The sequence below is a fragment of the Hevea brasiliensis genome, chromosome 15 (genome assembly GCF_030052815.1).
Source record: "Hevea brasiliensis isolate MT/VB/25A 57/8 chromosome 15, ASM3005281v1, whole genome shotgun sequence".
In the NCBI taxonomy this organism is placed as follows: domain Eukaryota; kingdom Viridiplantae; phylum Streptophyta; class Magnoliopsida; order Malpighiales; family Euphorbiaceae; genus Hevea; species Hevea brasiliensis.
This window is the reverse complement of record NC_079507.1, coordinates 74,384,563-74,409,103: the sequence shown is the minus strand read 5'-3', so window position 1 is coordinate 74,409,103 and position 24,541 is coordinate 74,384,563. Positions and strand designations below refer to the sequence as shown.

At 37.5% G+C, this 24,541-nt stretch overlaps 1 protein-coding gene across 7 annotated transcripts; it reads left to right on the top strand.

Moving 5' to 3' along the window:
* The first annotated feature begins 210 nt into the window (after positions 1-210).
* On the top strand, positions 211-24,181 carry LOC110634454 (chromatin structure-remodeling complex protein SYD). 7 transcript variants are annotated; one of them, XM_021783460.2, is made up of 36 exons: positions 211-365; positions 995-1,118; positions 1,279-1,340; positions 2,146-2,246; positions 2,368-2,856; positions 2,989-3,033; positions 3,648-3,871; positions 6,030-6,184; positions 6,286-6,350; positions 6,721-7,359; positions 7,659-7,834; positions 8,291-8,388; positions 8,536-8,721; positions 8,903-9,083; positions 9,167-9,361; positions 9,441-9,484; positions 9,908-9,964; positions 10,195-10,291; positions 10,463-10,635; positions 10,729-10,942; positions 11,085-11,210; positions 11,331-11,420; positions 11,617-11,733; positions 11,893-11,973; positions 12,174-12,281; positions 12,772-12,941; positions 13,536-13,614; positions 13,706-13,780; positions 14,683-14,780; positions 14,881-14,988; positions 16,314-16,371; positions 16,451-16,681; positions 16,788-18,300; positions 18,402-18,991; positions 19,217-23,226; positions 23,436-24,181. In XM_021783460.2, exons 2-36 carry the CDS (start codon positions 1,005-1,007, stop codon positions 23,473-23,475), a joined length of 10,809 nt encoding a protein of 3,602 aa, XP_021639152.2. In that variant the 5' UTR covers positions 211-365; positions 995-1,004; the 3' UTR covers positions 23,476-24,181. The 7 variants fall into 7 exon arrangements, with proteins under 7 accessions (XP_021639152.2, XP_021639149.2, XP_021639151.2 ...); XM_058136986.1 differs by adding an exon at positions 438-523 and having other exon boundaries at positions 252-365; positions 2,368-3,033; XM_021783457.2 differs by having other exon boundaries at positions 2,368-3,033; positions 23,611-24,181.
* Positions 24,182-24,541: the final 360 nt, after the last annotated feature.

Sequence of the window (24,541 nt, the reverse complement as noted above, 5' to 3'; positions counted from 1 at the left end):
ATTAATAAAGTTTAAATATAAAAAACATCTTTTAAAATTTTTAATAAAGAATTACTCTATGTTTTTGTAAGTGAATATGCCCTAATTTTTCCGGTGAGTACTTTCTAAAAGAAATGTAAAAAAGGAAAAGGTAGAAAGTGAGGGGTGATGGCATTTTAGTAATTTGATGAGCCGTAAACAAGCAGAGACGTCTTCGCACTTGCCGAATAAAAGGAGTGAGAGGGGGTCCTAAACCGGTTACTCATTGCAAGAAGGAACTCATTTTCCTCTCGAGGGTTTACGTCTGCGGTCGCAGTTCTCTGTCTATGTAAGCCCAGTTACTGAAACCAGCATTTCCTGCAATTTCCCGGTCGATCTCCGATCAGGTATTTAAATCCCGCTTCCTTTGCTGATCTTCTTTCCATGCGCTGAGCTCTTGTCTTATCCCTCGAAAATAGTTTTTCCGGAAAAAATCCCCTAGAAAATTGAATTGTCTGGAAAGGTTCCATCAAGCTGAATTTGCTTCATTATCCGTGTTTTCTTGGTAAGAATTTGACTTTAAGTCGATTATTGTTAGTATTAAGATAATCTCCTCCCCCTCTTTGTATGTATGAAAGTTTTTGTGTGTGCTTGGGCGTGGAGGGTTACAAATATTAGAGTTGCGTTACATAGATTCTGTTAATCACGCCGATCTTCACCTAAATTAATGCTTTTCTGTTTCCTTTTTTGTTTAATAACAATATTAATTGGATAAGATGATTTATAGTAGTTTTTTCAGCGCAAAATGAAATATTCTGGTTGCAGAAACCGTGAAATCTAATGTCTATTTGCTTTGATTATCTATAATATCTATTTTGGAGTTGAGCTGAAAGAAATTAACAGGATTATAAGTTTTTTTGGATATTTTTGATAATGCTTTATTTTGAGCTAAAAACTATCATAGGCGGGGGCGAATTTTTTATGTTTGATATACAGGAAGTAGTTTGTTTGCTAATTTATTCATAGAATTTTTTAGGTGAGATGAGATGGCGTCTTCACAACCCTCACATAACGTTGAGTTTGAGGCTGCAAAGTTTCTGCAGAAACTCATTCAGGATTCTAAAGACGAGCCAGCAAAATTGGCTACAAAACTCTATGTGGTTGGTGTACTTTTCATTTGACAAATATTTTTTACTGTTTCCACTGCTTGTAAATTCTAACATCCTTCTGTTTTGTATTTGTTAGCTATTATGTATGTGTGTACTAATTGTGAATTCAAATTCAATTTATGCTTCTAATGGTTATGCATGTGCAATTCAGATATTACAACACATGAAAGCAAGTGGGAAGGAGCATTCAATGCCATATCAAGTAATATCAAGGTGAATGTTTTCATTAGATATTTATAATCTGTTTGCGTTAATGAGAGAATGTGAGGCATCCAAGTGACATAAATATGAGAGATGATTCTTGAACTACTAGATTTAAGTCTCCTCTCATGTGAGGTAGATTTACTGCATTGTGCTAAATGAGATAATAATGAAGCATTTAATTATGGCTGAATTTAGGGAAAACATGTTTTTACTCTTTTTCATGTAATGAACTAAAACATGGTATTATTTTGGTCCGATTCAGGTGGATATTAATGTGGGACTATTTTGACTCTTGGTATGATCTCATCATTTTATCAGGATTTGAAGACTGCGGTAGTTCATGCACAGTGGAAAAAAAATAAGATTCATTTTAGTTATGATGATTTGTTTAGTTCCAGAGCCTCTGACTGAAGAATGCAGTTAGTTTATATCCTGCACTGACTGCGAAAATGTCATTAGGCTTAAATAGAGAATTGAAGCTGGGGACTGTTGCTTTTGTAAATGTATCATTTGCTGCATAATTGATAACCTTTTGAGTAGCATATAGTGCCCATGCAATCTTTCCATTGTAATTTGATTAATAACCAAATGCAGGATGTCCAGACTATTTTATAATATTTGTTCTCAGTTTACCATCTGGTTTAGTTACTTATAATGCTTTATATGGGTTATTATCTTGCTCTTAATTGCCCACTTGTCACTGTTACTTCAATTTTCTTCTATACCATTTAAGTTGATGATCTTATCTTCTCAACTTATTAACGTGTATATTTTCCCTCTGGTAGTTTATCTGATCTAATTTCCTTTATTGAAGGGCCATGGAGACTGTTATCAACCAACATGGTCTTGATATTGAGGCATTGATGTCATCACGCCTTCCTTTGACAGGTGGATCTCAAATGGGGGATTCTGCGGGTAAAAATGATATTCTTCAACTGTTTTTGGTTCTTTTGTTTATTTATGGTGACAGAATTGAGCTTGTGAGTTTGTATCATACATTCATTAATTGTAAATAAATGGCAATACCTTTATGCAGGATCTTCACAGGCAGTTGGAGTTACAAAAGATTCTAAAGTGGGTTTGGCTGAAAATGAAATATCCAAAATTGACCCATTTGTTTCTAGCAGGCCACCTGTTGGCCCGAGTGGTGCTGGACATGATTATTATCAAGGATCTGGAATTCACAAGAACAGTCAGTCTTTTGATCATGAAAGCCCTTCTAGTTTGGACACTAGGTCTGCCAACTCTCAATCCCAAGAAAGAGGGGTGAATCAAAAGGATGGAAAAAAGGCTGCTGCTAAGAGGAAAAGGGGTGATTCGTCCTTTCCCTCAGAACCGCATATTGACAGCCCACAACAGCTTGATGCTCGTAATGCTGTTGTTAATCAGAGGAAGGCCAAAACAAATAAGATTGATTCACCAGGAGGTTTTCCAGCGAGGGGTAGTGAAAATAACAATTCTATGGTTCCCAGTGGTGGCCAGCTGGAACTTTCTTCTTCTCATGTGTCAGCAGGGCAACAACAAGGTGGTTCCCTACCTTCTCCTCATGAAACTCTTTCTTCCAGGAGTGCATGGAATCAAAATAAAACAGGGTTACCCCTTGAAAGATCTCAAGTTCCCAGGTTTTCTTCTAATTCTGTGCCTGGTAATATGACAGCGGAGATTCCAGTGCAGCAGTCAATGACTTCATCTATTGGAGCTGGTGAGTGTTGATTGTAGTGTTATAATCAAATTATGGATTCTTAAAATCTGTTTTTATGATTTTTTAGTTAGGTGGTGTTTGGTAAAGCTGCAAATTTAATAGCTAAATTTAAATGTTAGATAAGTTAAATGTTGAAAATTTTAATTGCTAAGTTGTTCGGTATGTGCTAAAATTAAAGTGATAAGTTAAGTATTTGTGACTTTTTATTTTAAGTTAAAAAAATTTGAATAACCATTTTAAGAGAATTTTAACTTACTTGAAACTTGTAAATAATACATAGATAGTCATTATTAAACAACATAAAGTGAAAAAGTTCTTAAAATTTTAATTTGAAGTGCTTAATTGTGTTATCAAACAACCTCTTAGTGGCAAATATTCAGATGTTCTAATCCATGACACAAAGTTAGGTGTCAGAAGAACATAGAATTGAATCATGCAAGAACATCTGAATGATGAGATTTCTTTTTTAGTTTATTTTCTCTGTTCCACAAGGAAAAATAAGAAATTGTTTCTCCTCAGTTTAAACATTACTTATAAAAATGTCTGGAGAAATGCCTGGAATATCTTCCCATTCAGCTATAGTGATCTTGTTGTTTGCATCACTGGTTGTTCAGGTCATATTAGCAAGGTTCATGGAGGTGTGCATGTCACTTCTAGTTCATACCCAATGGGGGAGCTAGGATTTTCAGGTCAAGCCCATTTCAGTGGTTCTGAACTTCAGAAGCATGGATTAGCTAAAGGTGTGGATGACTTGCCAGCATCACTTTCCACTGTAAGGGTTTTGGAAAATGAAGGAGGAAGTTCAAATATGTTTGGAGATGTAAAGATGATTATTCAGGTACTTTTTCCCCCCCTTTTTTTAATATTTCTACTAAAACCTTCGATGCTTTCCTGCATTTTCTCTAGGCAAAACAATATATTCTTCATTTAGTTTTCATTAGCATTATCAGATAGCATAGGTGGAATGTTTGTATTCCGCCCAACTGTAGGTCAGCAATGGTCTTACACTAATTGTTTCTTATGTTATATTTTGTTGAATCTTTGGTTTTCCTAGCTGTTTTTGCTCTATTTCTCATTACATCTCATTAATTAAAGAGAGAATGAATTGCCTCACCATTCTTTCCTGGTGTAACGTATATTTTCTTATTTGCCTTTCTGCAATGTTAATGATCAGGTTTTTGAGCTTCATTTGTCTAATAGGATTGCCCCTATTTTTAGTGCACTTCCAAATTGCGTGTGTTCATAGAAGTATCATTTGTTTGTCAATTAAGCAATTTATCCTATTAATCCATTTTTATCATGTAGGGTGTTTTTTGGATGCTCTCCCTAGTTGTTGTCAATTAGGGGTAATGTGATAATTATTCTGATCAATCTTTAATATTGGGCAATGATTTTTTGGACATTAAAAATTGAAATATGGACTGCAATCAAGGGATGGATGGAGTAAAGTCATTGGGTGGAAATCTTGTTTGGTTTGATAAATAGAAGTGTTGCTGATTATTCAGCAAGTTAGTAATGACTTCATGATGGAAAGTAATGTTGATATTACTTCCGGTTGCTATGTGCTTGTTGTAATTTCAGGAGGTTGCATTGATATAAAAAAAATCTGAAATGCTTTTTGTGTTCATTTCATTTATGTGATGTTCAGAGCTGGCTTTTTTTTACGTTGCCTAAACTTACCTAGAAAATGGGTAAAAACCTGCATGAACCTACACTAAACCTGAAACTTGCCCAAAATAATCACAAAAAGATGTGAACAACCCAAATTGAATCCCAAAAGTTGGTCTGTTGGGTAACTTGGGCCTTTCAAAAACCTGGATCAAACCCAAACCTGGAACAGCTTGAAAAGGTTGGTATCTAAAATTATTAGAAGCTGAAGCTACATGAATCAACATTGTCACTTCTAGTGATGTTAAATTTAATAAACGAGCAATTGTGTGGTATGCTGTTAGAAATTCTGGGCCTCTAAGACCAAGCATATCCATCCCTGATGACTGACCTGTTCATGCCAATTATAGACAGTTATGACTACTTCCGTAATAAGCAAATCAGGAGCCCACTTAATTGAACTGAATACTGTATAGTGCATAGAATGACAATACAAAGAATTCTGATATAGGAGAGATTTATGTTTGGGAAAAGTGTTTTAATCCTTTTGGTTGTTTGGAATATGCTCTCAGATTGTGCATGGTATTAGGGTAAAATTGTATACAGTAAGGCAATTTATTAATTTATTAGCTCTTGTTCATTTTTATTTTTTTAATATATACATTTGGATAGAACTATTTATTGAAAAAAAAAAAATACTATATATCTATATAGGTCTCCATTCCTTCTCATTGCGTATTTTACTCGTTGGTGTCCCTTTGTCTTGGTTTGGAGGAATGAGGAGTCTACTTTTTGGTTGTCAACTTGTCATATCCTGGATGTTCTTAGGGTTGGCAGGGGAAGGATATTGATTGAATTAAGGTCCTCTTACATAGGCTAGATTCTAGAGCTTACCACTGCTATGTATGAAATTTGCTTTTGGTTATATCATGTGACTAATGCCTGTTAGCTATTGTTGAGGATTAGACTTCTATTTTGGCTTGCTCTTATTGCTATATAAATATAATCTAGTTTGTGATTAGATCTGTTTTTTGTGTTATGAACTTTTTCCCCACCCTTCCACCCTTTTGGGAAGGACATATGAAGCGAGAGGAAGAAGACAATAGCAGAAAAAAAAAAAAAAGATGGAAGGGCAGTCTCTGTGAAGAATAAAGACTACTGGCTATGTGCTTAGTATTAATGTTTTCTTCCTCAAAATAGGTTAATGCTGAGAATTCATTTTGAGAACAATTGATGTACTTTCTCTCTATATTTTACATGTCTGGTGTCTCTCATCATGCTTTATTACTTTTCTTGATTATGTTACATTCTGTTCTGCATATGGCTTCTCTGATTTTTTATGCATTGTGTGATAAGCATCCTTGTTTTATATGGTCTTTTATCACCAGGGTGGCCGGCAAAACAGTAATTCTGAAATGACAATGATTAGACCAACAGTTCCCAGAGATGTGGGAAAATCTCCTGCTCCTCAGTCTAGCAATCCTTTCAAGGATCAACAATTAAAACAGCTTAGGGCTCAATGCCTCGTCTTTTTAGCATTCAGGTGGAGAGCACTGCTTCTTCAGCATCCAACTTTTCTTTTGATCCCCCTTTCCTTTGCAGTCTGCTGGTTCTAGTTAATGGTTTTCTAATTACTGCTTGCAGAAATGGTTTGGTGCCAAAGAAACTGCATCTGGAGCTAGCACTTGGAAATATCTTTCCTAAAGATGGTAAGAACTCCTAATAAAAGCTTACTATAGGTTGGGCATACTGCATATCCTAATAGGCCTCTCCCAATTTTGGAATGGATCCTCATCAGCCAGATCAGGTTGGCTGGTTTTAGTGATGAGTCTGTACTTAACAAACTCTTCAAAAGCAGGCCTGATTTTGCAGACTCAGTCTTTGACATAGTTTATTTGGGGCTGGCCTTGGGTAAGCTGGTGCATGTGGGCTTGGGCCAAGATGTAAGACCTTAGTCCAGGTTCAAAGCCCCAATTTGGCCCATGATTTGCTCTTCTTTTTTATCCATTTATTGTAAATATCCATGTACATGTTCTCCTTGTCGTTCTTTGTGGTTATTCTTTTCTTGGTGATCATCAGGTGGTAATTCAGATGGTCCTCGCAAAGAGCTGGTTGATCATAAAGGAAAGGCACAATCTTCTCATGAGCCAAGTAGCATCCCTGAAGCTTCAATGCAATTTGGTAGGTTGAATAACGTGAAGGAAAGTGAGGGAATTCCTCCAGGTGCCTCTTCCGCTGGTAGATTCTTGGATGGCAACTTCTTGTCTAAAGAAGCTGATAAAGTGAAAATGATGGAAGACAAAAGCGGTCCACCTTCAGACCTCACAGTACTTGCAGAAGAAAGGAAACATCCTTTTGCTACTAGAAAACTGGAGGCTGAAGTGCAGAGCCTGGAAAAGGTGGAATCACAGGCATTGTTCAACACTGTGAATGTGATGCAGCCGCCTGATTCAGCAAGGGCTTCTTTAGCCTCTCGTAACCCTGTGGACAGCACAGAGAATGGCCATCTGCATGTAGGAAGGACTGACCTAGCTTCATCTCTAATGAGCATAAATAAACAAGTGAACCCTGAGGCAGTCAGCTGGACTGGAATAGGCAGTCATAATGAAGTTTCTCGGGGATCCTTACCATCCATTGCTGTTCAGCATGAATTGATGCCTGACAGAAAAGATAATGGTCCTAGTCATTTTCAAAGTCTTGGGAACAGCAGTGTTTCAGGTAATTGCTGATAGTCATTCTTCTTGCTTTTCATTATTAAAGGTATCAAAGCCTATTTAGGAGTTGATTGTGATAGTGACTCTTGTGGCTTTAACGGATGCTTTTGTAATGATGAATCTGGTGTCTCAGAGGGACAAAACTCTCTAAGCAAAATATATCACTACCTGTAGCTTTTATGGTTCTTCCTCGGCTTAAGTTAAATGTGGTACTAATGATCCAATATTTTCTGAATTTGAAACAAGATGCATTCCTGAAGGGTGCATTCTTATTGTTGTTAATGAAACACTTCCTGGCAACAGAACAAGATGATGAAGACAAGTCAGCTTCTACAGATTCTCCACCTTCTCCAAAGTGTACCATGTCCGAGAAGTGGATCATGGATTATCAGAAGAAGAGACTTTTAGCTGAGCGAAATTGGGCTCTAAAACAGCAAAAGACAAAACAAAGAATGGTCACTTGTTTTGACAAATTAAAGGTTTGTTGTGAAATTTTTACTCGATTGGTTGATGTTTAGTTTTCATTTTGTCACTGCCGCCCATTCATTTCTTCCCTCCTCCATCTCTGACTGAGTTGCTGCATACAAGCTTTTTGTTGACAAATTAATTCCGGCTAGTACTAGTAATGTTTGATGTGAGATCATTTAAAAAATGTTCAGTTTCTTTTAAATGGTTTGACCAGGAAGCACAATGGGAGAGAATAATATAAGATCTCATGGGCAAATTGGCTCAGATGAAGTCGCATGGTTTCTGAGAGAAGAATGTAGTGTATAGTGAAATGATTTGAGAACCGTTTTGATGCTGTCATATTTTGCTTGATTTATTATTCTGTTATATATGTTGAAGATTTGCCCTTTGCTGGACTTGATTGTGTTCTTATATTGCCATGCAAGGTACACTAGAGGACTGATGGTTTTATCAAATTTTGGGTACAGGAAACAGTGAATTCATCTGAAGACATATCTGCAAAAACTAAAAGTGTTATAGAATTGAAAAAGCTTCAGTTATTGGGGCTCCAACGCCGTTTAAGGAGGTGATTAGTTTTCTCAATTTTCACAATAACTTGAGTTTTTGTGCAGTAAAAACATGTTTTACTTCATTTCTTGCTAAATTTGGTTGCTTTTTCCTTATTTAGTAATAGTTTTGTCTTGACACTGTTTTTGGTGTAAATTTTTGGCAGTGATTTTCTGAGTGATTTTTTTAAGCCAATCACTGCTGACATGGATCGTTTGAAATCATATAAGAAACATAAACATGGTAGAAGGATAAAACAACTTGAAAAATTTGAGCTGAAAATGAAGGAAGAACGACAAAAGAGGATTCGTGAGAGGCAGAAGGAGTTCTTTGCTGAGATAGAAGTTCACAAGTATGTATTTAATGCCCTCCTTTCTCTCTACACACAAATCCCCAAGTGTACACACCTTATTTATTTATTTATTTTTAAATGTTTTAGTTGCATCATAGTTGCTATTGATTTATGTGTCCAAAGGGTTTCATCAAACACAGTTTTACTTTTTTTTTAATCTGCTTGTTATCCTCAACTTTAGGGAAAGACTGGATGATGTATTTAAGATTAAGAGAGAACGCTGGAAGGGTTTCAATAAGTATGTGAAGGAGTTCCATAAAAGGAAGGAGCGTATCCATCGGGAGAAGATTGACAGAATTCAGCGTGAGAAGATTAATTTATTAAAGATTAATGATGTAGAGGGGTATCTGCGAATGGTGCAGGTTAGTTTTGGGTCACTAAATTTTGTGGTGTGAGGCTGGGCATCTTACATTCATTCCCATAACAATTTTTGGCAATTGCACAGGATGCAAAATCGGATCGTGTGAAGCAACTGCTGAAGGAGACTGAGAAATATCTTCAAAAGCTGGGATCCAAGTTACAACAAGCAAAGCCTATGGCAAGGCACTTTGAAAATGATATGGATGAAACACAAACTGCTACTGTTTTTGAGAAGAATGAAACTGTTTTTGAGAATGAAGATGAAAGTGACCAAGCAAAGGCAAGTTTGTTCCATGAGTTCTCTATTGGGTTCACTTTGAACTTTTTGCTAATATCATTATTGTTCAATTAATTTGCAGCATTACATGGAAAGCAATGAGAAGTACTATATGATGGCTCATAGGTATCAATCTGTTCTCATTAAGATTGGTTTATTGTTTTTTTGTTTACTATTCTAAATTGCTGTTTTTACTTGTCTATCTTGCTGGTTATCATTGGGATAGAATGTGCCAGCTGTGCGCACTCTTTTTTCCCCTTTTTTATTTTTATTTTTTTCTTAAGATTTTGTTATTTATGGAAAAGGGTTGGATCACATCTGCCTTTGAGGTATTCCTATGGAGTTCTGACTGCAATGAGTTTTTGTTCTTATTCTATGTTTATTTCTTTCCAGGATGCTATGCCTTTTGAAACTGAATGTGTCACTTGCTCACCTCCCCCCCTGTCTCTCTCACTCTCCCCCTGCCCCTTTTTTTTTCCCTTCTTGTTTTTAAATTTCATGTTATATTGTTATTGCAAATATTTAACCAAGTAACATTGTCTTGTGCAGCATAAAAGAGAGCATTGCAGAGCAGCCGGCTTGTCTTCGGGGTGGAAAATTAAGGGAGTAAGTATGATGTGTTACTGTAATATTGCATTTGTGTTCCAATCCAGGTGTTTTGAATTCTAAATTCAGTGTATGACAAGTTCTTGAGGTGTGGGTGTGGGTGATGGGATTTTTCTTTTCTACTACTTAACTGTTTATGTATTATTTATCTATTCTGGAGGCTTGGTTTAAGCTTTATGCTTTACTTCTTCAGTTTGAAAGTTTCTTAAATTGCAGTTTTTGACCTTCAGGTACCAGATGAATGGATTAAGATGGTTGGTTTCATTATACAACAATCATTTGAATGGCATTCTTGCTGATGAAATGGGCCTTGGAAAAACTGTTCAGGTATGGATTTGATGTGAATGTGCTATTATCTAACTAAACTACTTGAGTATATTTCCTAAAGTTGTTGCATTTTTGTTATATTTGTAAGAAAACAAAAATCTTTTTGCTTTTTTATTTTTCATTTTTAAAGAATTCTTCTAATTTTTGTTCTTCTTCTTGCCTTTTTGTAAGGTTATCTCTCTTATTTGTTACCTGATGGAAACCAAAAATGATAGAGGCCCTTTCTTGGTGGTTGTACCTTCTTCAGTTCTACCAGGATGGGAGTCAGAAATCAATTTCTGGGCCCCAGGTGTACATAAAATTGTTTATTCTGGGCCTCCAGAGGAGAGGCGTAGGCTATTCAAGTAATTGCAGATTAACCCAAGAGACCGTTCTTTTCTTTTAATTCCTTTTTGTTTTTCTGTGTTGATAAGTATGATTGCTCATTTGTATTTCAGGGAACAAATTGTGCATCAGAAATTCAACGTCCTTCTAACAACATATGAGTATCTGATGAACAAGCACGACAGACCAAAATTGAGTAAAATACATTGGCATTATATTATAATTGATGAAGGTCATCGCATAAAGAATGCTTCTTGCAAATTGAATGCCGACTTGAAACACTATCAGAGTGCACACAGATTGCTATTAACTGGAACACCACTACAGGTGACAGTTTTTCCTCATTGGTCTAACCATCTAAGGTTCTGTCTTCCTGTGTCTCATTCTTTATGGTTATTCAACCCATTTAATGTTTTTATTTTGGCATGGATTTGATTTACTGACTTGTTTTAATTTCTCTCTGATGCAGAATAATCTTGAGGAATTGTGGGCACTACTTAACTTTCTGTTGCCTAACATTTTTAATTCGTCAGAGGATTTTTCTCAGTGGTTCAACAAACCATTTCAGAGTAATGGTGATAATTCACCTGATGAAGTGAGCTTTTTCACTTATTCTACATTCAAGAATGGTGTTTCACTCTATTATGCCTTCTTTTTATTCTTGCTTCATCATACTGAATGCTTTTATTTCTCATCTCTGGCTATGTGTGTCTAGGCTTTACTATCTGAAGAGGAGAATTTGTTGATCATAAACCGTCTTCATCAAGTTCTTCGGCCATTTGTACTTCGTAGACTGAAACATAAGGTCCTTTAAATGATCTTTTATTGCTATTGGGAAATATTTTTTTGCTCTATGGATGGCTGAAGCAAAACTTATGCTTTAGCAAAGGCCTATTAAATATTTATAGGTTTCCTTATTCCTGTTCAATATTTTGTCATAAAACATTTGATATTGGGAATTACTCTTACATGTTTCTTGTATTCTCAAATTCATTTTTTAGGTTGAGAATCAGCTGCCTGAAAAGATAGAGAGACTTGTAAGGTGTGATGCTTCTGCATATCAGAAGCTTTTGATGAAGAGGGTAGAAGAAAATCTTGGTTCAATTGGAAACTCAAAGGTTGGTATTGTGCATTGCATTTTCACTTTATTGGCATTCCTACATGGGAAAGGACTTTCCCCAAAAAAAAAAAAAAAAAAAAAATATATATATATATATATATATATATACGTGTCAGGTAGTTACACTGTTTAGCCTTACAAAACTCATTTTTCACAGGCTCGGTCAGTGCACAACTCGGTTATGGAACTCCGTAATATCTGCAACCATCCATATCTTAGCCAGCTTCATGTGGATGAGGCATGCTTTCTTCCCATTTAATCAGGCTTACTTTGAATCTTGAAATTTATTATCAAAGATATTCAAACTTTGTGAAACACTTTCATCTCTTTTTTTCTCATTTATTATTTTGGGAGCTGAATCTTGTGATTTCACTCCATTTTCTTTGATTTTTTTTCCCTCTTTTAATATAAGTCTTGTTTTGGGTTAACCTATTGTAGGTTGATAATTTGATACCTAAGCATTTTCTACCACCAATTATTAGGCTTTGTGGAAAGCTCGAGATGTTAGATCGATTACTTCCTAAACTGAAAGCAACAGACCATAGGGTATGAATTTCCTCATTTGCATTTTTCCATTTGATGTTTGCTAGAAGTTGATATGTGTTGTATTGTTCTAATGCCTGGCAGGATTGCGCATTGCAGTACATCTTTAATATTTTGGTGCTGCTATTCAAAGTAGGATAGAAATAGAATATGAATGTTAGGTTGTTTTCCCTTTTGTTACTATTTAATTTGTTTACAATGTTATTAAAGGATTGACGTGTGGTTAGTTTCACATGGTGCTTAATTTGTTCAGTGGATGGTTCCTTTCTCTTTGAGGTGGTGGTGCTACTTGCCTCGTGCAGTTAGGAAGTCCTAGATTTTTTCTTATTACATCTTTCTTCATCCTATTGAATGCTTGCTAAGAATCGTACTTGGTTTTCTTCATTTATGCGAGTACTTTGGCTCTTATGTCTACTTTCATTGTCCATTATTTTTGGAAGTCTGGCATCATTCTATTGCTATGAAAATTTCTAGTATTTCTGGGACCATGCAGGTTCTTTTCTTTTCGACAATGACTAGGCTGCTTGATGTAATGGAGGAGTATCTCACAATGAAGAAGTATCGGTACCTCCGCTTGGATGGTCATACTTCGGGGAATGATCGTGGTTCCCTTATTGAACAATTTAACCAAACAGATTCTCCCTATTTTATATTTCTGCTCAGGTAATCTGTTTGTTATGTATGCTTGATGGTTGGATTAGTCAAGGAACAGTTGAACAGGTACGGAGGCCACATTGCAGGCTTATGACATTGTAGAGCTTGAGATTGAAAAGGGAAAATTCTCTGTTTTTGTTGCTAGGCATGTTGTCTGGCTATTTATGCATTTTCATGATTGCGGAAGTGGAATATGCATACTAGAGGGGGCAGGTGGGAAACTCTCAATATGGATGTTTGATGAGTTCTGGGACTTTTTTCCCCCAATATTTCTTTCCAAATAATAGAGTACACTATGAGATTGGATATTAAGGAATGAAATCTGCATTTAATATAACCATTGGCACATCGGAGATTCTGCATTTAAGAAATTGTGTGCTTTTATGCTGTTTTATGCAATTAGCTGATGATATGATTAGACATGATAATCTCTAAAAGCTATGTACATTTTGTTATTGTTTCAATTTTGTAATATTGATATTGTTGATAATGATAATGGTAGATGATGAAAACTTTGTAATGTGCTGTGTGTGTGAATATTAACTGCAACATGCTTATAGTTGATTAATTTCCATAAGACTGATGTTTAATATGTGGTGTTAGCATTCGGGCTGGTGGCGTTGGAGTGAATCTGCAAGCTGCTGATACTGTGATCATATTTGATACTGACTGGAACCCTCAGGTTTCAAATGAAATTTCAACTTCTTGATTTGTGCGCAACGTTAGTTTCTCATTCTAAAGTTGCCCTAACTTTTATGCTGGTGGGTTTTCAGGTGGATCTTCAAGCACAAGCAAGGGCCCATAGGATTGGTCAGAAGAGGGATGTGCTTGTTCTTCGATTTGAAACTGTATTTTTCTTCCATTTTCTTTTTCCTTGGTTGTCTTATGGGAAAATGCTTTTTGATTTTTTGAAGTTGGAAATACAGAAGCATGAACTTTTGGTTCCTGCTTATATTATTTCCAATCTCATCAAATTAATATTTCCAACTGGATGTGGCTGCGCGGTATGCACATTAACCCATGAATCTTGACATGATCAGCGATAGCATATTTTTTTTTTCAGTGGCAGCTGAGGGTTTGAACTTTTAAGTGATATATGTCACTTTATGCCACTCCTTTTGCTTAATGGCACATATAGAATCTGTCTATGTTGGTGTTAAACGATTGGCACTTCATAACGTTTTACTTATTTTCGGGGAACTATTTTTGTATTCCATTTCACTTTTATTCTAAGAAGTATGGGTTTGTTTGGTATTGTTGTTGGAGGTGCTGTCGAGAAAAGCATCTCCTTAAATATGTTAAGAGGGTATTAAAAATTGATTTATAGTTAAATTTGAAATGTTTTAGTTATAAGAGCTCCAAAAAAACTAAACATCTTTTCTTAACAGTATTGAAAATAGTGCTTTTCCAAAAAGCACTCTTTTGGCCTCCTAATATATTATTTTAATTTGCTTTTAGCTGTTCTGGAAATAGAAAGCAAAAGGTCATTTTTGGTTAGACAGTAAGAAATGAGCTTTAAAGATCAAATCTTGAATTCTAGATTACAATTCAGCATTTTGAATAAATGGAAGAGGAAGTAACTACTAAGATTGGTGAAGGATATAAATTTGTGGTACTGAGATAGTTCATTAGATGCAGTGCTGTTTCATTCTGTTATGATCTGTGAACCTAAATTTTTGCTTAATCTGTGATGCATGTTTTTTTGATGTTTTATTGTGAGTTTATTTTTAATAATTAAATTCTTTTTCAGGTCCAAACCGTTGAAGAACAAGTCAGAGCTTCAGCTGAGCATAAATTGGGAGTTGCTAATCAGAGCATTACTGCTGGTTTCTTTGACAATAATACAAGGTGACCTGGAGTATTAAGCAAAATGTTGCTATAAAAATTATCAGAGTTCCAAAGAGTTTGGACTAATACTGTTGAGAAAATTTGTATTGCCTTTTTACAGTGCGGAAGACCGGAGGGAATACTTGGAGGCGCTTCTACGGGAGTGTAAGAAAGAGGAAGCTGCCCCTGTATTAGATGATGATGCACTAAATGATTTATTAGCCCGCAGGTATTCTTGTTTGAAGTTTGTTGTTATTGTTAGAAATTTGAAACCTATTGTTGGTACTTCGTCTGCAAGCATGCACTGTAAGTAATGCCATTGAACCTCTTTGATCACATGGTCCAAAGATTAAATCTTTGTTGTCTCCATGTTATTAATGTCAGCTCAGGGAAAAGGTGAGAATGTGCTTATCCATTTTTGAAGCCAATGGACTTTGGCAAGAGGTGGCATTCTTGGACTTTCACCTATGAGCTTGAGCTTTAGGTTGAGTGGTTTTTCAATTCTTATTTTTCATGGTTGGAAAATAATGATTTAGTTGGTGTGGTAGGAATTCTTCTAGAAGCAAACTATTTCTTGACTATTAATTTGTTATTTCTTTTCATTCTTGATCGAATAAAGCTGGACATTGATATAAGCAATAAATTAACCATGCATAAACTTGAGCAACTTCTAAATCAAAGAAAACTTTTTGCTGTGCCTTTGCTCCTGATCCAACTGAGAGACTGCTCGTTGCTTTACTCATGTGAATATGAGCTTGATTGGCAATTTTAGTGAAAAAGAGAGGAAAAAAAAAAAAGAAGAGGTTGATAAATCAGCTATCACACTCATTTTATGTGGACAAAGCAGTCACCCAACTGTACTAGTTGATTTGTTATTGATGATGTGGGCTGACTTAAAAAGGTTAAGTCATCCCAAAATGAGGATAACTTCTTGTTGCAAATATTCTGAGTACTCTCATTTAGATGAATGCATCATTCTGAATATTTTTAGTACCTGTCGACTTCTGTGGGAGGGGGGACCCTTGCATCAATGGATTATTCTTATCATTTTGCTTCATCTAAGGATGTGTTTCATAGAAAGTTAAAAAATCAATGGTTGAATGTTACCCTTGTAAATTCTAACTTTTAAACAGGGTAATTTTAACCTAGGCTCGCCAAAGTTAGCATTTAACCTCTTAAGAATATATAAATATTAATGAGCTGAAAAGCTAACCTATTCTCTTTAGATATCTAGACAACATTAATGAAGGGATAAAAGTTACAAGGGTAATAATTACCCCTTGTTAACCTTGTACCGAACACCCCCTAGGGCCATATTTAGCCACTACACTAGTCACTAAATATGGGCTTGTTTCTTTTGTAGGCTGAAAATTTTTCTCGGGTTTGAATTTTGATGGCCTTAATGATTTTTCTTCTTTGATGTTTCCCTTAATATGCTATCCTAATTTGCCATGAGAAATGATGTCTTTAACTCTTTATTTTTGTTTAGACTGGATTCCCCATGGATTTTATTGACAAGTTGAAATTTTCGTTATATTTAACCTATGCTGGCAGTGAGTCAGAGATTGATGTGTTTGAATTGGTTGACAAACAGAGAAGGGAAAAAGAGATGGTATGGACTAATATGCAATACATTTGTGACTTGAATACTTCTCTGTTGGATCTGCTTTCTAAAGTTTCTAGTTCTGCAGGCAACATGGAAGAGTTTGCTATTGGGACAGGGGTTGAATGCTACTGAGCCTCTACCACCCCTGCCTTCTCGCCTTGTAACAGATGATGACTTGAAATCATTCTATGAAGTGATGAAGTTGTATGATGTACCAAAGGCAGAGGTAGTATCTAATGTTGGGGTGAAGCGGAAGGGACAGAAGCTTGGGGGCCTTGATACTCAGCAATATGGAAGGGGAAAACGAGCAAGAGAGGTTTGTTGATTATACTTGATTCTTATGGCTCGTGCATATGCTTTGTGCAGTGTTTTATCCCCAATGAGTTCTTCTAATTTATTTATTTATTTATATATTACTTAAGGTGCGTTCCTATGAAGAGCAATGGACAGAAGAGGAATTTGAAAAGATGTGTCAGGTTGACTCTCCTGAATCACCTAAAGTGAAGGAAGAAATAATAGAGAAGAACATGCCAAAGGATGCTAGTGTGCCTTTGGTGGCTATTCATACCACAGAAGCTCAGGCCATACTCCCACCACTCCCTTCACCACAATCTGTGGAGCCTCCACTGTTGCAACAAAGCAAAGAGGTTACTCCACCATCAAAGCGGGGACGTGGAAGGCCGAGAAGAACAATTTCAGATAAATCTCCAACTGCCATGGCACTTCCAGCACCTTCTGGAAATGGGAAAGTGGATGTGGGGTTGCAGAAAAGGATCGAGTCTAGCTCATTAAAATCCTTTGCTCCTAATTCTTCAATTGGTTCTTCTAATTTAGGGGGAACTAGTGGAGTGACACCTCAATCTAGTATAGGGATTACTCCTAGTCCTCAGCCTACAACCCCTTCAGTTTCTGTTACACCCAGTTCACAATCTATTCCTGTGGCAGTTGTCACAGCTGGCTCACAATCTAGTTCTGCTGCTGTTGTCACACCTGTCTTGCAATCTATTCCTGCTGTTGTCACACCTGGCTTGCAATCTATTCCTGCTGCTGTTGTCACTCCTGGCTTGCAGTCTATTCCTGCTACTGCTGTTAAACCTGGCTTACAATCTATTCCTGTTGCTGTCACACCTGGCTCACAACCTATGCCTTCTGCTGTCACACCTGTGTCACAATCTATTCCTGCTGCTGTTGTCACACCTGTGTCACAATCTATTACTGCTGGCCCTTCTGCACCTATCCAATCAAGAGGACGAGGTCGGAAGGTTCAGAGTGGAGTACAAGCACCACGACGCAGGGGAAAGAAACAGGGGTCTATACTGTCTGCTTCTGGGAATTTAGCAGCTCCTGATCCAAGTACAAATGAACAATCACAGACTATATCTGTTAATCCATTGCTTAGTGCAACAAGTGGAACCATTTCTAGTGTTCCTGTTGCTCATTGTCATAGTAATTTACCTGGCTCTGCTGCTGTAGAAGTTATTAGTGGACCCAATTATTCTGTACCAGGGATTGCTTTGGATTCTAAGTCAGCTCCTCCTATCTCTTCTATCGCTCCTGCCGCTGAATGCCTCCCTCCTGGCCCTTCAGCTCCTATAAAAGGGCCAAGCAGCAATGCTCAAACTGGAGCCGGAACACCACGGCGTAGAGGGAGGAAACAAGCACCATTATCATCTGCTGTTTCAGATGCTTTTCTCAGTCAGTTTTCCATATCAGATCAAGTCTCGAAGAATAAATCTGAGGAATCAGGAAGTAAAGCCATTGTCCTGACAAGTAACCAAAAGAGTTATGATTGTGAACCTAGAGATGTTAACCAGGAGCAAGCAACCAGAGTAGCTGGTCAGGATAAAAAATCAGCAGAACATTTGGATGATGCAACCCGAAATCAGCAGCCACTCTGCTCATCAACGTCAAATGATGGTGTTGCGAGACCCATGGGTAAGTTGTATGCACATACAAATTCCGTTGGAAATCATGCACTTCTACTAGCAATGGTTAATATGTTGCTTACTGATTGAAAGAACTCAAAACTTTTGCAGGCTCATCTCCTGGACAAATTCTATGTGCTGATATGCATGATGTGGCTGCTGTTGCAAAGGAATTATCAGCTGAAAATAGCTCTCCAAAAGCTAATTTTGGTGAACAAGGTAATGATGGTGGGGTTGCCCAAAATGTACCTGTATTAAGTAAAACATTTATGGAGGTGGCTCAAAGCCAAAGCTCTGAAGACAAAGTATCCTCTGTTGTTGGCCATCCAACTGAGTCATCTCCAAGTTCTGCTGCTGTAGAAGCTATTGGAAAATCTGTTCATGAGGTTGCTGTAAAGATTGCTTCCGATTCTCAGCCTACTGCATCTTATCCTTCTCTCTCTCCAGCCTCACAATCTATCCCTTCCGAATCCATGCTTGTTAAAAGGCAAGGTCGAAAGGCTCCAAATAGAGCAGAAACACCTAGGCGTAGGGGAAGGAAGCAGGGTCCAGTTTCACCTGCTGCTGATGCTTTGGTTGTTCAGGATCAGAAAGTGAATCCACAATCACAGAATAAATCAAGGGATTCATCAGGGAGTAAGGTGATGAACTTGAGAAGTAAACAAGAGGGTGATCTTAATGAACCCGCAAATATCACTCAGGTATTTCAGTTTGTTTACCTGTATACATTGAAGTTATCATTTTTCTTCAAGGCCTAATGAGAAAAAAATTCCATACTTTTAACCTTGTGTCAATCTTATAATTTTTTAATTTTTAATAGATTAATCCACAATACGTGACACACTTTAAGTTTTGGGTTTTTTTTTTGGACATTTTTCCTTTATATTTTTAATTCTTTTAATAATATTTATATTCTAAATTTTTAGGAGGCACATTTATCCAGTGGTTTAGTTGGCCTAGATCCAAAAAGAAAAGAGACTAGTGGAATTCCTGGTTTTGACCGAATTCAGACTGCTGCTATTACTGATGTTGCTCGTGTGATGAAGGAGATTTTCTCTGAAACTTGCTCATCAAAAAATAAAATGGGAGAGTCTTCTAGGATTGAATGTAAAAATGCCCCAATTGTACCTGTAGTAAGACAGACTCCTATGGAGGTTCCAAAAAGCCAAAGCGCAGAGGAAAAAATCCTGTCAACTGTGCCAACTTCGGATGCTGAAACTACGGTTTTGGGGATTTCAGTTGACAGTTGTAGACAGTCTGACCCTGGAGTTGGTGTCATGGTGGAAGAGGGCCATGCACCTGCTTTGGGTAAGCCAAAACTTACAGAAAATGTAGTAGATTCAGGACAGGTTTCTCAGAAAAACTCGATTGCAGGTGTCAATAAGGAGGTCGCTTGTACTGTTCCAGTTAGCATTGGTGAAAAGGAGATTGTTTCATCTTCTAGACCTGCTCCTCATGAACTCCCTGGTCCTAGTCCAGTGTCCTCTGGGAATGAGGTTGATTCAACACTTTCATCTCAAGGCCCGGAAGAGCCTTCTGGGATGACACAGGATGAATTAGGAAATGAAAAAGTTCCATCTTCAAATGAGCTACCAAAATCTTCTCCCTTTGATGTTGGCAGCCTTGAGCATCCCAAGATTTCGGTGGGGGCTGCTGATGATGGTAATTTTTCCACAGCGACTCTATCTTCTCCAATGGAGATTTGTGATAACAATTCAATGAAGAAAACAGAGGTTTCAGCAAAAGCACCACTTCCTTGTGTAATTGGCATAGAAAGCCCAACAATTTCTGCAAATCCTGATGGTGTGAGTTTTGATTCTGGTGTAAGTACACAAATGCTTCCTAGTCCTGTTACAGATTCTGTTTCCAGAAGAATTCCTGTTTTGGCCAAGACTTCGTCTGGAAACATTATTGAGCCTTCTTCACAAGAGTCACTAGATGCCAGAAGCATTCAGGGTTCGACAAGTTGTGTAAAGCCTAGTGGTGTTGGTGGTCATCCTTCAGAGTCTGGATCAGTTTCAGCGAGTTCCTGCCATTCAGACAATGTGCAATTGCCTGTCATAACTCTAAATGATTCTAAAGATGAAATACAGCCTTCTTCAAAAGAGTCTCCAGAACCTGGTGCTCAGCTGCCTTCTAAAGAATCTCCAGAACTTTGTGCTCTTGGTATTAAAAGCTCTTCAACTTCTGGAACACCTAATGCTTTGGGTGATCATCCTCCAGTACCTAGGTCTATTTCTGGAAATCAAGATAATTTAAGTAATGTTGAGGTTGAAGGTATTTCTGACAGGTCTGACATACATGCTACGGCAGACAAAGCTGCGGTTTTCATAGGTGAAACTGGTGTTGAATTTCCAGAAGCTTCCAAGAAGACCAACAATCTTGGAGCTGATCTCCTGCATGGTGTTGTAACTACTGGTTGTAATACTGATACTTTTTGCAAGGCTTTCACTGACCATGATAAATCTGAAGATCTATCCATCCAGATTAAAGATAAAAGGGATCCTTTGTCAGAACCTTCGCAGTCAGTCACTTCTGAGTGTAATTATGTGGAGGTTATTGCACAAGATCATGGTGTGATGCAACTACCGCTAGCTGTTAAAAGTAGTGAGGGTGATCATGTAGAGGTTTGCAATATGGAAGTAGATCCCTCAAAAATACAAGAGCTGCCTCCAAAAGATTTTGTTACGACATCTTCCAGCGTACAAGGTGTTTCAGAAGGCACTAGTGGAATGCAACTGCCTCGTGGAAGCACCGAGGGTGGTCGCCTTGAGGTTAGTAATGTGGAAGAGCAAATATCTTTGCCAGAATTTACTGTTTCTGAATCTGCAGATGTAGGGAAAGATAATAGTGGAGCTGAGGTACAGCCAGAGGTTGGAAGTAGTAAGGGTGAATGTGTAGCTGGTTGCAATGCAGAAGCAAACTTGTCTGAAGCACTTGCATCATTGCCAAATGATATTGCCGCCAAATCTACCGATGCAGAGGACATTCATCAAATGGAGGTTTTGCAGTTTGACAGGGTTGTACTGCAAAATATTTCTGAAAGTACTCTTCCTTCATCTTACCTGGTGGTAGAGGAAGAGAAAGTAGATGACAAACGTGAGAAGAGCTCACTAGCAGAGGGGGAAACACGAGGATCTGAAGCAAAAATGGTTAATGAGGGGGATGTCTCTCGAGTTGGTGGGATTTTTCCTGGAGATGTACTAGAAAATATGGTTTTATCTTCTTCTCCATTGACAATGGAGGAAGAAAAGAGCAAAGTATTCTTTGAGCAGGGTTTATCTGGCAACGCAATAACACCAGAAGAATCAAAAAGTTCTGAAACCGAAATTATTCATCAAATGGATGTATCCCATGATATTGTTGAGCAACTGATTACACCACCAAATTTCATTTTATCTTCGGCTTCCTTGGCTAGTGAAGAGGAAAAGATGAAAAGCATATGTGAGAAGGGTCTAGTTCTCAGCCCAGTACTAGAGGAATTAAAAGGATCTGAAGCTGAAAATTGTTATCAAATGGGTGTATCTGAGGTTGGTTCAAGTGTGCCTGAATATACATCGGCAAAAATGAATGTTCCATCATCTTCTTTGGCAATGGAGGAAGACAAGGCTGATGACTTATCTGACAAGGGTCTATTTTGCAGCTTAGTAGTACCAGCAGAATCAAAAGGATCTGATATTGAAAAGAACAATGAAATAAATGTTTCTCAGGTTGGTGAGGTTGTGCCTGAAAATATATCAGCAAATATGGTTTTGTCTTTGTCTTCCTGTGCCCCAGAGGGTGACAAAATTGAAGGCTTATCTGAAATGAACAAAAGTGGCAGCTCGGCAGCTGGGGAACCAAAAGGATCTGAAACTGAGAAAAGCAATGCCCTGGAGGATGACAAATGCGAAGGCTTAACTGAGATGAACAGAAGTAGCATATCTGCAGCTGAGGAACCAAAACTATCTGAAACTGAGAAAAGCAATGCTCTGGAGGATGACAATTGCGAAGGCTTATCTGAGATGAACAAAAGTAGCAGCTCAGCAGCAGAGGAATGTGAAGGCTTATCTGAGATGAACAAAAGTAGCAGCTCAGCAGCAGAGGAACAAGGATCTGAAACTGAGATAGGCAATGCCCTGGAGGATGACAAAAGCAAAGGCTTATCTGAGATGAATAAAAGTGGCGGCTCAGCACCAGAGGAAGCAAAAGGATCTGAAACTGAGAAAAGCGAAGAAATGGTTGTATCCCAAGTTGTTGGTATTGTGTCTAAAACTGCATTGGATAGTGATGGTCTGCCTACAACTTTGTCAGTGACGGAGGATGATAAGATTGAAGGTGTTTCTGAGAAGAGCACTCATAGCATGTTGGGAGCAGTGGGTGAATCTAGGTCTGAAATAGAAGACAATCATCCGTTGGCTGAATCTCAGGTTGATATGATAGGGCCCGAATCTTCTCAGGTTGATGGGATAGAGCCAGAAGATTCCCAGGTTGGTGGTATTGTGCCTGATGATAAATCCGGAAACGTCATCATACCTACATTGTCTATATCAATGATGCATGAAGAGGATATTGAGGATACTCCATGCAAGGTTCCAGAGGGATCAAAAATGTCTGAATCTGAAATAGATGGACAAACAAAGCATGGTGGGATGGCTGAAAAGTTAGACCTGCCTTATTCTCTAGTGACAGAGGGGGCAGGAGTACCCTTCTCATCTGAGAAGGGTACAGTCGACAGCTTAATAGCATCCATGGATTCAAAAGGATCTGAAATTGAAGTGGGTGATCAAGTATCTCATTCTGAGGATGGTGGAAGTGTGCCAGAGAAAGTATCTGCGGATATGGGCTTGCCTTCATCTTCATTAGTGATACTGGATGATAAGACTGAGGAACCATCTGGAAAAGATACAGTTGGCACCTCAGTAGCTCGGGAGAAATCACAAGAATCTCTAGCTGAGTAAGTTCTATGAATTAAGAAATTTGTTGTATAGCTGTATTGTAATTTCCTAATATCTATAAGCTGACAGTCATGGAGTTGAATTGACACATTTAGTTCCCAAGTATTGCAGTTCCCTGTAAAACTAATTTAATTGCATTGGTTACAGAGTTGCTGTATTCAAATTATCTAAATTCTGCTGGAATTTCTGCTTGGTTTTGTAATTACAGTTTTTGCCGTGATTGCAGCCATTACGAAGCACCTTTTTAGTGCAGGACAGGATTCCCAAGGCATCGATTCAATCTGGATTGACTTGGGATATGAAGAAACTTGTTATATTGAAATTTGGATACGTGTATGTATGAATTTAATCTACTCAATGTTGTTATTTCCATCCTTTTGCAGACTTAAAGAACCTGTATGGTGCTTGTGATATTTCTAATATGGCAAAGAAGTTTGGGCAGCGAAGATGGTGTTAACCTGGAATGGTTTATACTGTTTGAACACATGAGGGGAGTCTGAGAAACTAAAATCTTCACATTTGACCACAAGAATTTTGGTTTGCCCGGCATCCATGCAAGCATGGCTCGTCTATATTTTTCTTTGATGTGTGTATATGTATTCCTTTTTCTCTCTTAACTATTAACATCAATACATCGAGTTGAATTGGCCTCCTCTAACTGCATAGGCGGATGGAGTTGTGTTTTTAGCCATTGCATTGAGCAAGATCACGATCTTCATCTTCTATTGAAATGAGACAGACAGATGGTGAGTTTTCAGTCATCTTTAATTTTCATGTCATCTCTTCTAACTTTGTGGTTCTATGTTACTGTTTTAACTATTGCTCCCGTTTCTCTTTCTAGCTCTTGGTTTCGTTTGTTTTTAAAAATAGATCTTGTTATCATCGACTTCTCTATACAACACTCTGATAAATGTTTTGATTATCTTTAATTCATTATTTTGAGTTGGATTTAAATTGAATTGAATTGAAATTGAAATATCAAAAATTGAATTAAAATTAGTATTGAAACGTGGAAGAATCAAATTAAAATGCTATATGATTTTAATTTCTAAGCAAACTCCAAATTGAAGCCTCACACAAGCGGAGTAAAATAGATAATTGCAATTGCAATGCCTTGGATATTACAGGCGTTTCACTCGTTTCCTGTATTACTGTCTACTCACAGGTAAGCAAAGTACGTAATATGATGTTTTGCTGAATTTAAGTGGTGTGTATGATTTCTACCTGTCATGAATTAACACTATGTGGCGAGTGCCTTGTAATGTAAGTGATAGGAATCAAGGTTAAGTGACTGTATATAAATAACATTTAGAG

Excerpts from the sequence above, each read along its gene's own strand:
- LOC110634454 (XM_021783454.2), top strand. The coding sequence starts at position 1,005 with ATGGCGTCTTCACAACCCTCACATAACGTTGAGTTTGAGGCTGCAAAG. Across the intron at positions 13,615-13,705 it reads ATACTGACTGGAACCCTCAG|GTGGATCTTCAAGCACAAGC; the intron begins GTTTCAAATGAA and ends GTGGGTTTTCAG. Across the intron at positions 16,682-16,787 it reads GGGGAAAACGAGCAAGAGAG|GTGCGTTCCTATGAAGAGCA; the intron begins GTTTGTTGATTA and ends ATATTACTTAAG.